General features: G+C 43.3%; 1 protein-coding gene across 1 annotated transcript; it reads left to right on the top strand.

The window, feature by feature from the left end:
* Nucleotides 1-509: 509 nt before the first annotated feature.
* Nucleotides 510-14,451, top strand: LOC310686227 (uncharacterized protein). Its single transcript, XM_083459415.1, has 6 exons — nt 510-560; nt 2,428-2,593; nt 5,953-6,023; nt 6,268-6,315; nt 7,131-7,475; nt 11,164-14,451. Exons 3-6 carry the CDS (start codon nt 5,961-5,963, stop codon nt 13,096-13,098), a joined length of 2,391 nt encoding a protein of 796 aa, XP_083315541.1. The 5' UTR covers nt 510-560; nt 2,428-2,593; nt 5,953-5,960; the 3' UTR covers nt 13,099-14,451.
* Nucleotides 14,452-15,394: the final 943 nt, after the last annotated feature.

Here is a 15,394-nt window from a genome sequence, read left to right on the forward strand (position 1 = left end):
AACACTCTGTGAGGTGAGTGGGGCTGAGAGACTTCACAGAAGTGTGACTGGCCCAAGGTCACCCAGCAGCTGCATGTGGAGGAGCGGAGACACGAACCCGGTTTCCCAGATTACGTGACTACCGCTCTTAACCACTACACCACACTGGCTCTCCCTTACAAATCTGTGTAAGGGAGAAATTTGCACCCGGATCCTGACGGATTTTTACGAGGGCTTTCAAATGATGATCGCAAAGTGACGTGGAAGTGTGGAGGTCTACATTTAAGTCTGGAACAATAACAATGAATAGATTTGGCCACTCCCAGAGCCTCAGGTGGAAGTCCCACTTGGAAGCAATGTATATGCCCGCTTTATGCTAGAAACAAGTTTGTGAAGTTTTTGTGTTCTTAAGCGCTTCTTCTTAGCAATTTATATAAGGCTTGGTTTCTCAGGCAAGCTTGGAGAAGCCCTTCCTGGCAGCTATTCCTAACATTCCTTGTGGGTGTCACCAGGAAATGGCTGAGCTGAGTGTGAGGAAGTGGGGAAGCTGTAGTTGCCGTCATGGATTTTCTTCTGCTTGGGTAAGCTTTCTCTGCCTCCAGTCCCTCATGTCTCACTAACAGGATGTGGCAAGGTTTTATTTAGGTCCAAACTGGGCGCAGTCATTGGTGTATGTTTCCCCAGCACCTCTTCATAGGGATAGACAGTATTATTTCTGGTCTGTGTTGCTTTCACATGATTTCATGTCCAAGTCCCTTCCGGCCCATTTCCATGTTAATCTGTGATCCGGTGGAAACTTACACTCGGATCAGCCCATTAATTTGGGAGGATCAATTCACAGCAGAACACGCAAAGAAAACTACCTCTATATAATGCCACTATACACATCTATGGTGTGACCAAATAATAATAATAATAATAATAATAATAATAATAATAATAATAATAATGTAATATTAATAATTTGTAACTTTTACCTTGCCCATCGGGTTGCCCCAGCCACTCTGGGCAGCTACCAACAGAATATAATCATTGGAGAATAAAAATATAAAGGAACCTTGGATGGTTAGGTCCAGTCAAAGGCGACTATGGGGTTGCGCCGCTCATCTTGCTTTCAGGCCAAGACAGCCAGCATTTGTCCACATTCAGCTTTCTGGGTCATGTGGCCAGCATGACTAAACCGCTTCTGGTGCAACTGGACAGCATGACAGAAACCAGAGAGCATGGAAACGCCGTTTACCTTCCCACCACAGGTACCTATTTATCTACTGGCACTGGTGTGCTTTCAAACTGCTAGGTTGGCAGAAGCTGGGACAGAGCAATGGGAGTTCACTCTGTCGTGGGGATTCAAGCTGCCGACCTGGAGGATACAGCACTTGGAATACTGTGTACAGTTCTGGTTGCTTCACCTCTAAAAGGACACAGTAGACTTGGGAAAAATTGCGAAAAGGGCAAGCAAAATGTTCAGGCATATAGTAACACAGCCTAAATATTAAGAAAAGGACTAAAGAAAGACTATAATAGCTACCTATTCAGGTAGGGCGCCTGTGACAACACATCGAAATAATATTGATTTGACCTTGAAAGAAAATTACAATCAAGCTTTCTTAGTTCAATGTTATCCCACTAGAGTGCATGAACCAGAAACCTCATAAAGCTTTCTGTCAGTTAGCGTGTTGCAAGTTCCTGCCAACTCCAGATCCTAGTAGAATATTCACAAGTAGCTGAGTAGAAGCAGAAATATTGCTTGTTTTCGCTCTTGTGAGGCCTCAGCCCCACCCCCAATTTTGACTTCCTGGGGGCCTCCACAGGGTTTAATCCAGCCCTGTGTCTACCGCACACTGAAGAGGCAACCCACTTTTCAGTTTGAAATTTTAAGCTGAGTCTGAAAAATGGCTTGCCTCTTCCACTGCCTAAACTGTCACAGCAGACATGCTAAAGAAAATCCTAGCTGGGTGCAAACCTTGGCATCGGTAGCATGCCAATTGGTTGTATCACAGCTGCAAAGGGCAAATTCAGCAGTTTCATTTCAGTGCTGCAGCTGTTCTAAGCATCCTCCCACATGGTGGCTGTAAGGCGAGAAGATATGGTAGCCCACAGATCTTTTTATGCTAAAGACGGTTCTCGGAAGCACTTCGGTACAAACTGTCTACTGGTATAATACATATATTAGCAGGAAGCGAGTGCGACTGGGGATAACAGCACTTTGGGTATAAATGTGGGTGACACTGCAATTGTTTACACTCATAAACCTGCAGGCATGAGAAGTGGTATAAATTTAGAAATCCAAATGAACCCTTAGCAAGATCCCTCATTAAATGCAAACTGGTCTAGTCATTTTGAGAACCACAGCTTATTTTTAGGGAAAACGTCCATTTGGAGGCAGAAGGGAAGCGGGGGCAGCCTGGAAGCCTGATGACACCTTATGACATCACTCTCTTCCTCAAGGCTGCTGATTGGTCCTTTTGTAGCTGAAGCAGAGTTTAAATTCGTGCACCGTCATAGAAGATGTCAAAAACTGGTGTTCAAGAACTGGATCCCAAACTGATGTGCTTTGGGGAGCAAATTTTGAAAAAGGAAACCCTGGAGCAACCTCACTGAGACAGGCACAAAGGTAAAATCTTAAATTATTTTCCTTGTTCCGATGCTGTTAAGAGTTAAAGCCAGCACAGGGGGCAGCTGCTGGAACTGTATTAATGAGAAGTCTTAAAGATGTGGGAGATTAATGAAGAAGCATTAATGAAGGAAAATGCTAAGTCCCTGTTCTCATTATCTGATGTTTGTGAGTTTTAAGCAAAAAGGGTCTTTAAATCATTTTGATACTCATTGAACAATGGAAATGAGTGTTTTATAAAATGCAAATTTGGATGCATGTGGAGACAAAACAATAAATTGGGAGTATCTTGCCTACAAACTTTGCCTCCAATATACAAGTTCTGTGTGTCTTGCTGTTAACCAGAAGGTTGGTGGTTCAATCCTGCCCAATGATAGCTATGAGCAGGATCCCTGCACTGGACTAGATGACCCTTGGTGTTTCTTCCAATGCTACTATTCTGTAATTCTGTAATATTAACGCCATGTTTGCTAATAATACGTACCTGGTTTCCATTATTTATTGTTGAAATATGTGTGGCCCCCCTGGTTGAACAGGGCTTAGGGCTGATTTTTATGCATCATCTCTTGATATCTCATCACTTCTTATCTAATCATTTGATGAATCTCAGCATGGTGTCACCATTCCAAAGGATTGTGCTTCCATGTTTATCAGGCGATACAAAAGTTCCGGCTGTAGTGATGATGATGAATCTGTGATAGGAGATCCATATGCTACATACGCACCAAGAAGGAAAGGGCCAGCTCCAAACCACAGTGCAAGGGTGCATGTACACTTATCGCTAACAGTAGTGACTGGTGCCCATCAGGACCAGTAAGGCAAAAGGCAGGAAGACCAACAGTAGGTGGAGTCAGAGCCAATAATAGACAGTCACCCCCAACTCGTTTAAAAAATTGGGGAAGTACCCCTTCTCCTAACAGACCACCATCCACAGATCATTAGTCCCAATGTGTTTTGAGAATACTGTGTGTAGGTGATCACTTATCTGGAGCTGCTGCAATCATTTCCTCAATGCTGTTGTCTTGGAGGTAGCATCTATATCTAACTGTACATAGGTGTTGTGTGTGGTTGTGTGAAAAGGAATGACCGGGGGTGGGGGGGGCGGATGGTTTACTTTACCAATTGCATTTGCTCCCTTTATTTCATACAACTCAATCATGAAATTTACTAAGTCAAGTTGTAAGCGACTTAGGATCATTCTTGTCCGTTTCTTTTGGCGGGGGGAAGCTTAGCACTTAAAAATAAAGAAAGGCACATTATTTATTTATTTCATTTATGTACAGTGGTACCTCGGGTTACACACGCTTCAGGTTACATACGCTTCAGGTTACAGACTCCGCTAACCCAGAAATAGTACCTCAGGTTAAGAACTTTGCTTCAGGATGAGAACAGAAATCGTGCACCTGCGACGCGGTAGCAGGAAGCCCCATTAGCTAAAGTGGTGCTTCAGGTTAAGAACAGTTTCAGGTTAAGAACGGACCTCCGGGACGAATTAAGTACTTAACCCGAGGTACCACTGTACTTCCTTTTCTACAAGTCACTCAGACATGGTTCTCCCTCTCTGCAATTAATCCCCAAAACACCCTGCCTTAGCAACTCTTATCTTTGGACGTAGACTTGGGCTCCACACTGCATCGCAGAGAACTAGCATCCTTCCGACTGACCACAGCACAATTAGCAATAGCTCAGCAGCAAAAGACTGAAATACCCCGGAACATATGGGAAAATGATACCTGGGATCCAGCAATGTCTGAGTGCCTTACCAAAGACAGGAGGGCAATTAAAGGGGTTGGGTTTCCTGCTTGGCAGGGGGTTGGACTCGATGGCCCTTGTGGTCTCTTCCAACTCTATGATTCTATGATTCCATAAAGGCATAACACATAGGGACACCTTCCAAGAGACGTGAAACCCCTTTCTTTAACTATGTTAAGGACCCAAATGTGGACCTTGTTATGCCAGTTGCTCAATATTCTGAGTGGAGAAGTTATGTTAAGTAATATGTTTGAAGATTGAATGTGTAAGTTTATGTCTAAAGTCAATGGATAGGGCAAACATCATTAGAGGCACTGCTGGACAAGTGTTTAATGGTGTTTAATGGTTCTTTTATTGGTTTAAAAACCAATAAAAATTTGTTTTTTAAAAAGAAATCAGTCCCCACCACCCTGTGAGGTAGGTCAGGCTTAGAGGCAATGACTGGCCCAATGCCACCCAGTGAGCAAATGTGAATCCTGGTATCCCAGGCCCGAGTCCAATACTCTAACCATTACAGCACACTAATTCTTATGAGTGCTTATGTGGATGTGTGAGATATACCCTTGTTTCTTTCACGTAGTTAGGAATTTATTTATTAAACAATCCTTTAAATACTATTTCCGTAGTTTTTAGGGGCGGGGTGTAGTGAGTCACCTATGAGTCATACCAAAATGCAGGTGTTGGGTCCCGATTCTCTGTTTCCCTCTCAGCCTTTTCAGGGGTACCGTTTGAAGTGTTATGAAAGCACGGTGGGACACAAAGCAATGATGGCTCTATATGTTTTATTTATTCAGCAGAATTTGTATGCTGCTTCATTGCAAAATCCCCAAAGCTGTTTACAATAAAACATACTTCTCAGAAAGGCAGTCAACATTCTGTGCACAGTCACTAGCTTATGTGCAGGAGGACCCATTTTGCAAACAAAGTTCCAGGCATGCCCTCTCTATCAAAACACGGTTTTGTTTGGTGTGCTTTAAAGTGCAGACCACAGCCAGCCCAATACATTTTGGCACCTGAGGCCAACTGCAAAACAACACCCCCTTCCCTACCACTACCAGAGAAGAAGGGGTGAGTGAAGATCTACATCAAGAATGGGGGGTGGGGGAGATAAGGATCTACATCAGGATATGCTGACCCTGTGGATCCTGCTACCTGAGGTCGTCGCCTCATTTTGCCTCACGAGTGGGCCGGCCCCGGTGCAGCCTGTGTGCTCAAAACACATGAAGTAATAATTGCCTGGAAAAATAAAGTGTACATGCAAATTTGGTTTTCCACTATCGTTGCATAGTTGCACATAATACATAGCTTTAGCAAGCAACACTGATTTGTTGCTCTAAGCTGGCATGAAATTGGCAGCTGGCTGCATGTGGGCTGAATCCACTTGCTAGCAACATGCAGTGGGCCATTCTGCCCTGCAAAAAGAAATGACTAGCCTTAGCAAGCCTGGTCTAGGTCTTTCTGCATAAACCAGCCAGGTGTGTACTCTGGCACCAGCATGGTGAAAAGGAGCAGTGATGAGGGACTCTTTACCATCTCTGACCTAAAAATGGCCAATACAGTTCTTGCTCATTCTCTATTTTTACACTCTGTTTTTGATGTTGTTACAGAAACTAAAATGAATACGAAGACTACGTCACTCTTGTTTATCTCCCTGTGGGCTCTATCCTGTGCTCGTCCTGTAAGTATTTTTTTAAAAAATGCATTGCAACCCTGACATTTTAAACATGTTTGGTTTTAAGTATGTCCTCAGCTCACCCGCTGAAATCAAGTAGGATATAAAAACATGTAACTTCAACTGGCTTGTGTCCTTTGTGCTGACTTTGTCCTTCTGAATAATTTCTCTAACAGCTACAGCATTCATTCATTCATTCATTCATTCATTCATTCATTCATTCATGTTTTTCTTCTTTTAATATATCCAGGTATCCAGACACCTAGGTGCACATCACAGGAGCTCTGAGGAACATTGGGTAAGCAGGTCATTGTGCTTTCTCTTTCATCAAATGATGAATTCTGCTACAAAATTATTTTAGAAGTCAGAAACAGGAAAGAACTCTCCCTAGTACCACTTGAGATCATCAAGTTACATTGAGTGCAACACAACCAACCAAAAAACCAATTCCCTCAGATTTTGAGTTGTGCTTTGGATGAAATCACCTGGCCATCTGCTACACTAGAATTATTTAGTCAGCATTTCTTGCCCTCCTCTTTGGTTTCCCCAAATGTTGCCTTTTGTTGTCTGTCACACAGCCCACCGATAACCACTGAGGCAAGCTGGAACTCAGTGCTTGATAAAAGCAAGTCTTCCTTTGCTACCAGTTGCTGGGGAGCAGCTTCCACTTAGGTCTTCTGAGGCAAAGGCTCAATACATTCTGCTGCCTGAGGCAGATAAGCAAATAGTGGTTCCTCCCAAAGTACCCAAGGACATCCAAGTTATTCTGGTACCTGAGGCAGAAAATCCCAGGAGTTGCCCCGCTTTACCTAATGCCCAGCAAAGGAATAGGTCACACAAACAAACAAAATTTGTTAGAAATACACCTGTGCACATGTGCCCCTCCAGATGTTGTTGGCTTTCAACTTTCATTAGCGTAGCCACCATGGCCAATGATCAGGGATGATGTGAGTTGTAGGATGAAACAGCTGGAGCATTAGGGGTGGCTGATATAGTCCCATGTGATAGGAACCACACTATTTTTGACATTTACTATAATATAACAAATGCATAAGAACAGAAGCAACAACAAAACTGCAACAAGGCATTCCTTAATGTCCATCTTTTGTACAGGCTACAGCAATTGAAGGAAGCTTGAATGAGGTAGCTGATTCCACAGATGTTAGTGATGAAGATACAGAGAGCAGGCTAAGCACAAGCATGGAAAACAGAAGGAAAGATGTCAGTGAACGTGTGAGCACTAGCCATGAGAGCAGTGAAGGCAAGAACTTCATCAGGAAAGTTTCCAGTGGAAGCCTGGAGAGCTCCTCAGAAGATGACCATGAATGGATCACTCGGGACAATGATGACGGCAATTATTTCAGAGTCCACCACCAGACAGTTCAGAGGAAATGGGCAGATGACAACCATGACCATGGGGACAGTTCTGATGATCAATCTGCTGATGGAACATCTCTGGTAGGTATTCAAAAGGTTACCGTATAAACCTTTGAATTGAAGTGGCCAGAATTATTTCCCCATCATAAGCAGCTAAAAGTTTAGTCACCTCAATTCAGTAATATGAATGTTCATAAAGTCATCACAGATCATTCACTGTAGTTTTGAAAGGATCTCCGTTCTTGCATTATTCTTGTGGTCTATGCTGCTCTGAATTCCACTCCTTCTGAATGTTGGATTAAAAGGAGACCTCTTCATGTACTATTTGCATGAAGGGTAGCCCTACATATAACAAGGGGTGGGGTTGTGCTGTTAGCCCCACCCCTGGACCAGCACTGTACCCCATTCTTCCACAATCCTTTCCTATACAATGTACCAACATTTCTGTCCTCCTTTTTGATGGAGTCCTTTTTGGTGAATTGGTGCTGCCTATGTGGTACAGCAAGGTGATGTTCCCACTGCAACCCACTCTCTTCCTGCTCCCAGATCCTCTGCAGTCCCTTGAAGCATAGGCTTCAGCACTTAACTCCAAACTCCCTTGCCTGCATATAATGTTTGATCACAGCTCCCGCTTCACTGATTCACTCCCCGGTGATGTTCCTGTCTCATTTTTCCTCTTTAGCTTCTTACGCCTTACCTTTCTTTCTCTCCTACCCTTTCTTTCTCCCCTACCCTACCCTACCCTACATACTGACAGCTACTACCTAGGGGTTTACTTAACATCTAAGAATGTGAATTTGTACAAGGGCAACTATGAAAAATGTTGGTCAGAAATTAAAAAAGATCTAGACATATGGTCAAATTTGAAATTGTCAATGTTAGGCCGAATTGCAGTGATCAAAATGAATGTATTGCCTAGAATGCTATTTTTGTTCCAGACCTTGCAGATTCTCGACAAGATGGAGTGTTTTAAGAGGTGGCAGAAAGATATCTCGAAATTTGTCTGGCAGGGCAAAAAGCCCAGAATTAAATTCAAAATATTGACAGATGCTAAAGAAAGAGGGGGATTTGCCCTGCCGGACTTAAAACTGTACTATGAGGCAGCAGCTTTTTGCTGGCTGAAAGAATGGATGCTCCTCGAGAACACGGACATCTTGGATCTGGAAGGTTTCAATAATGCTTTTGGTTGGCATGCATATCTTTGGTACGACAAAGTCAACAGCGCCTTTAAAAACCACATTGTCAGAAAAGCTTTGTTTAATGTCTGGATAAGATATAAAGATCTATTGGAAAATAAAACCCCTAGATGGGTGTCACCAGTGGAGGCTAAAGCAGTGAAGAAACTCAATATGGAGGTCGGATGGCCGAAGTATTGGGAAATTTTAGAACAGGATGGAGATAAGTTCAAACTACAAAGTCATGAGAAACTGAAACATAAGGTACAAAATTGGTTTCAATATCGTCAAATAGTGGAATTTTTCAAACAGGATAGGAAAAACGGTTTCCAGGTGGAAAAATCAAAATTAGAAACTGAATTGTTAGAACCCAACACTAAGAATTTATCTAGAATGTATAACTTGTTGCTGAAATGGAATACACAGGATGAAACAGTTAAATCGGTTATGATCAAGTGGGCACAGGATGTTGGACATAACATTATGTCAGCTGACTGGGAATGGTTATGGAACACCGGCATTAAGTTTACGGCATGTAATGCCTTAAAGGAAAACATCATGAAAATGGTCTATAGGTGGTACATGACCCCAGTCAAGCTGGCAAAAATTTATCATTTGCCCGATAACAAGTGTTGGAAGTGTAAAGAGACTGAAGGTACCTTCTATCACCTTTGGTGGACATGCCCGAAGATTAAGGTCTTCTGGGATATGATCTATAATGAAATGAAAAAGGTACTCAAATGTACCTTTCCTAAAAAACCAGAGGCCTTTCTCTTGGGCATTGTCGGCCAATTGGTGACAAAGAAGGATAGAACTTTTTTCATGTACGCTACAACAGCAGCAAGAATACTCATCGCAAAGTATTGGAAGACACAAGATTTACCCACTCTGGAAGAATGGCAGATGAAAGTGATGGACTATATGACACTGGCCGAGATGACAGGCAGAATCCGTGACCAACGAAAAGAGACGGTGGAAGAAGAATGGAGAAAATTTAAAAGTTATCTTAAGGAATACTATAAACTTAATGAATGCTAAAATGTTGTGGTTTCTAGAAACAAGGGGGTACAGGGATATAAGGTTAGAATATAAAAGAGGACTAAGATGACAGAGATTGGAAAGTAACAATTGGGAGTTGCTAGTTGAATCTTGGACATTGGGATGCAAAGAGGGGGGGTATGGGGAAGTCCAAGAAAAGAGGTTTATGAAAATAGGTTTGAAACTATACGTGTATGTTTGTCATTTTAAGTGTTTGTTTGTTTTTCTTAAAAATTTTGTAAAACCAATAAAAATTTTATGAAAAAAAAAAATACATACTGACAGCTACTTTCCCCACCCAGCCTTGACCTCTATCTGGCTGAGTCACAGCAGCACACTGGGACAGAAAGCAGCATGGCAATTGTGTGGTTGGCATGGTGAAAACACGCCAGCAGGAACGCCAGATTGACTGCTCTGCTGTATTTGCACTGCGCCAACCTTGCAACTGCCATCTCCTGCCCATTCCTGGTATACTGCAGCAACTCACCTGGATGGAGGTCAGCTGAGCTGCACAGTCTTACCCTGCTCCCAATTTCACTGCCTGAAAGTATAGAGCTGAGAATTTTAGGAGGCTATTTTCACTCAGTTGTAACATTTTGATAGATACAGCAGCAAAACGCTATGTTGTGGTGCAGAATGAGAAATGCTTCCAGAAGACAAAATGTATTGAGGAGTTAGGGGTCTGACACGGAGCCCTTCCCGCCTCTGTTCCTTCCTCCTCCATCTCTCTTCTTGAGTTTTTTTGATGGAATGTATTTTGGCTTCTCATCGTTATTTTGTGATATGAATGTTTTGAGAACAGTCTTAGATGTTTTGGGAACATTGGGAGGAGGTGAAGCGCTACCCGCCCCTCGCCAGCTACCTTATCAGTTTGGAAGGATAGTACTTGGTGCCTTCTCTCATGTTTGACGTGTTTTGAGAAAGTGAGGTCTTGAGAGGGGGTGGCGAATGGAGGATCTGCATGTAGCCAGTCTTGAAAACTACACAGGTTGTCTACAAAATCTGACGGTTTGGGCAGAGTTTCTCTGAAGCATGTGCACAGACTGATCGGCCGCAGGGCTGTGCAAACTGAGGCTGGGGGAATCACTTCTCTGGTTCTTGAGGTCTTCCAAGTGGCAAATTGAAGTGCTTGCTTGGTATGAATAGATTGCTTGCTGTTTTAGAATAAAACCTTTAATCTTCTCTCTCGCTTGTGTATTTTGTATAGTAATAATAATAATAATGATGATGATGATGATGATGATGATGATGATGATGATGATAATAATAATAATAATAATTATACCCCACCCATCTGGCTGTGTTTCCCCAGCCACTCTGGGCAGCTTCCAACAGAATAGTAAAATAAAATAATCTATTAAACATTAAAAGCTTCCCTAAACAGGGCTGCCTTCAGATGTCTTGCTTCTGAATCTCATTGTAAAAGAACCACCTTGCTTTTGGCACAACAGCTGCTTGTTGGGGTAGAAGCAAGAGTGCCACTTGGCCTAAGAAACTCTAAAAACAACGTGAAATAATAAAGTTTTGTCCCCCTTCCCATTTGTCGTCTTTTATAGGAGGATCAAAATGAGGTTCACGAAGACCACAGCGATATCAGAAAATCCAAAGAACAGTTTGATGTTGAAAACGATGGCATGCTTTATTCCCCTGATCAAGTCTTGTATACTTTCATGGGGAAAGGAGGAAGTGATCTGACCAATGATGAGGGTGCCAGTGGTGATGATGGACATAATGAGGAAGGCACTCATGGGCAGACTGTCACTCCAAACAAAGGAAATGATCAGCAAATGTGGGTGACCAACGGGGAGCAAGATGGTGACAATGCTATCGGCCAACGCCATGATGGCAGCAGTAGCAGCAGCAGCAGCAGTAGCGAGAGCAGAGACCTTGAAAAAGAGAATAACCACATTACTGATTACAGCAAAAATCAAGCAAGTGATAGTTACAGCAGCAGCCAAGAGGATAGGTATGATTTTGATGACAAAGAAATGCAAGGTGATGACCCAAACATCTTTGAGAGCCATGACAGTGATTCTCACATGCTTCACGGAGATGTTCATTCAAAAGAAAGCAGCCAGGAAAGCAGCAGAGAAAACGGGCAGAGAAAAGCCAAACATCACAGCAAATCAGTGGAACAGTTTGCCAGGAAAGTATACCATTATGTTGATGCTGATTCAGATGAAGATCACAGCCCTGAAGAGGAAAAGTCCCTGCAGCAGGAGGATGCTGATTCCAAAGAAGAAAGCCAGTCTGTAGAAGACATTAGTCAATCAACAGAAAATGTTCCCAGTAGATCCAGAGAGCATGCAACCAGTCATTCCAGAGAGGCTGTAAAGCCTTCATCCAGAGGGCACAGCCGCAGTCAGTCCAAAGAGACCTTTGACAGCCGGTCCAGGGAAGATGTGCACAGCCGATCCAGGGAAGATGTGCACAGCCACTCCAGGGAAGATGCGCACAGCCACTCCAGGGAAGATGCGCACAGCCGCTCCAGGGAAGATGCGCACAGTCGATCCAGGGAAGATGCACGCAGCCGCTCCAGGGAAGATGTGCACAGCCGATCCAGTGAAGCCAAGCATAGCCACTCCAGGGAAGATGTGCACAGCCACTCCAGGGAAGCCGAGCACAGTCACTCCAGAGAAGATTCTCACAGTCAATCCAGGGAAGATGCACACGGCCGCTCCAGGGAAGTCAGGCACAGCCAGTCCAGGGAAGATGTGCACAGTCAATCTAGGGAAGATGCACCCAGCCGCTCAAGGGAGGATGCGCACAGCCAGTCCAGGGAAGATGCAGATAGCCAGTCCAGAGAACTCAGGGCTAGTCAGTCTAGAGAGGATGAGAACAGTCAGTCTAGAGAGGATGACAACACTGCATCTGCAGAAGACGTAAAGAGTGAATCCACTGAAGACAGCAGGGACTCATATGAGAAGACTTTGAAAAAATCTGTAGAGATAAGCGACAGATCAGATGAAGCCAGTGTTAGCAGATCTAAAGAGCAGGAGAGTGACTCTACTGAAGAAGTAGGAAAAGTGCCACCGAGGGGCAGTGAATCCAGGGAGTTTAAGAGACAACACAGCAGATCAGGTGAGAAGAGCACATCTACAGAAGAGAGTGAAGAATCATCCGAGGACACAGATGAATCCAGCCAGGGTGACAGCAGGTTGTCTCAAAGTGCGTCGTCTGAGAGCAGCAAAGATTCCCAAGACAGTGCCAGCAGTGAAGACAGCGATTCGAATGCTCTCCGGTCCGAAGAATGGCAAGGCCAGCAGAGCAGATCAACAGAAAGCAGTGAATCCAAAGGCGAGGAGAACAGTCGTTCTATAGAAGGGGAATCCAGCCAATCCAGAGAGGACACAAAAAGCAATTCTGAAAGTACAGAAGACGACAGCTGGTCAAGGAGCATGGAGCTAGAAAGCCGAAAGTTAATGCTTGACATTTATCATAATAAGCCTTTTAGCGATTACGATGATAACGATTGCCAGGATGGGTATTAAAGCATTAAAAACAAACCCAACACTACATAATATTTCGAGGTCAAGATGTGATCTCATCTTTTAATTTATTTTATCATTTTTTAGCAATGTGAATATTGATAACAGGAAATTAGAGTCACCGCTGAATTTCAGTTAAAGTGAAATTCGAGATGGATCCTATCTGAGGAGTAAGATTAGCAGAACAAACCATGTGAGGTTTGACACATTTCCAAGTTGCCACGGAATTCTAACTAAAGCACAAGTCAAAGCAAATGTTGGGGTTCCTCCTCAGGTAAAACACCTGAGTAATTCCTTCGGATCTTGAAATATGGGTTCCCTCAACAAAATTTAAAATTCGGCTTTGTAATTCGGAATTTATGTGATGTGATTTGATTTGATGTGATTGGCCGGTTAATAAAAATTATTTTTTTTAAAAAAAAGTAATTCTGAGGGAGACTAAAATATTTCAACAACACTTCAGAACAGTGGAAGCCACCAGGAATTTTGCCTGAGGCAGGGCAGGTCCAGGGCAGAAGTGGGGACAGCCGAATAGGCTTGCCTCAGGCCTCCAGTGACCAGCTGCATTGTTGTGTGAGTTTATAACTTTATTCTAACAAGACTGAGGTTCCAGGCCTCAGATAAGCTCTGCACTGGCCTGCCACACGGGTTGGGAATCTGGGGCTGCCCCCGTGTTGCTCTCCTACAACTCCCATAATCCCATTTGCCATTCCGACTGGGATTGATGGGAGTTAGGAGTTCAACAACATTTAAAACCTTTATCTGTTTCTGCCACTACCACTGAATTTTTTTGGGGGGGCTGTTGTGTATGTGTCTTGCAAGGTAAAGGTTAAGTCCAGTCAAAGGTGACTATGGGGTGTGGCACTCATCTTGTTTCAGGCCGAGGGAGCCGGCATTTTTCCACAGACAGCTTTCTGGGTCATGTGGCCAGCATGACTAAACCGCTACTGGTGCACGGAGGACCGTGACGAGTGCCAGAGCGCACGGAAATGCTGTTTACCTTCCCACCGCAGCAGTACCTATGTATCAACTTGCACTGGTATGCTTTAAAACTGCTAGTTTGGCAGAAGCTGGGACAGAGCAACGGGAGCTCACCCCGTTGCGCAGATTCGAACTGCCGACCTTCTGATTGGCAAGCCCAAGAGGCTCAGTGGTTTAGACCACAGCATAGCCTTATTGGAAACAGTAATCCACAGAATTAGAAAAATAAAAGTCCCAGGACAGGTTGTCATTGTAGCAGCTGATGCCTGTTCCATTCAAAAGAAGGCCTTTCAGTAAAGTACTTGGGGAACCACCTGCACTATGAACCTCAGCAACATTTTAAGAGCCCCTACATCATGTCCCTTCCATTCATTACTTTAGCCCCTGCCCCACAGCAGTGAAATCCCCTGCTTGTCTGCATGCTGCTTGGGCCTTGTTACTGGCATCAATTGGCCAGTTCCTGTGACGTCACTGAAGAGACAACAAGGAATATATTTCATTCTCTCCATTCTTGGGCATTTATTTTTTGCTGTTTGGAGAGTGGAGTTTATTTTTCTTTTCTTATTTGAGAGTGGGTCCTCTTCTGCCTTATAGCATGATTGCTCCTTCCACTATTTAAATGTGGTGAATACATGCATGACTGTTTATTTCCTTGATGCCAATGCAGCCTCATTTTTAAAGAGGACAAAGAGGGAGCTGGTCTTTCTACGCAGCAAAGTTGCTCACGTACAAAAAGGCTTCACACCTCAACACCCCCAAATTTCATTTGAATAACCATAGCACCCCAAATACAAGACTGGTTCTTGAGGGATGAGAGGTCTAAAGGAGGACCTATTTTCCATTGTTTGTACAAAAGAAAAAGATCACAGCCATGCACAGCCTAGGGCAAACACTGATTCCAAATATATAGTAGCCAGCTCCTGTTCGCACCTGTGTGGTAATGAAAAGACGTCTGTTAACTGTAGCAACTGCACAGATAGAAAGCAAAGAAGATATTTGCCACCTGCCTGTGCACAGAAGCTGTTCACACAGCCTCGGAGGTATAATTAATACAGGATGTATGTAATATTTTGTAATAAATGTATAGCTGTATTGGGAAAATGTTGTGGGCTATCTTCTAATCCCTTTTTTATACATGTGGTCCTAAGTTAAAAACAACAACAACACAACTCTGTATTTACTAATAAAGAACTTTAAAATGTAAAAGAAAAATTAGTTATACCTGGTTTATTTTTTTAAAATAATATTTATTAAAATTTTACAAACAATGAAGAGTTTCAAAGTTTAAACATAAAAAAATAAAAACAAAGAATTACCC

The sequence above is a fragment of the Podarcis liolepis genome, assembly GCF_965112155.1.
Source record: "Podarcis liolepis genome assembly, chromosome: 9".
Lineage (NCBI taxonomy): Eukaryota > Metazoa > Chordata > Lepidosauria > Squamata > Lacertidae > Podarcis > Podarcis liolepis.

Excerpts from the sequence above, each read along its gene's own strand:
- LOC310686227 (XM_083459415.1), top strand. The coding sequence starts at position 5,961 with ATGAATACGAAGACTACGTCACTCTTGTTTATCTCCCTGTGGGCTCTA. Across the intron at positions 6,024-6,267 it reads CTCTATCCTGTGCTCGTCCT|GTATCCAGACACCTAGGTGC; the intron begins GTAAGTATTTTT and ends TAATATATCCAG. Across the intron at positions 7,476-11,163 it reads CTGCTGATGGAACATCTCTG|GAGGATCAAAATGAGGTTCA; the intron begins GTAGGTATTCAA and ends CGTCTTTTATAG.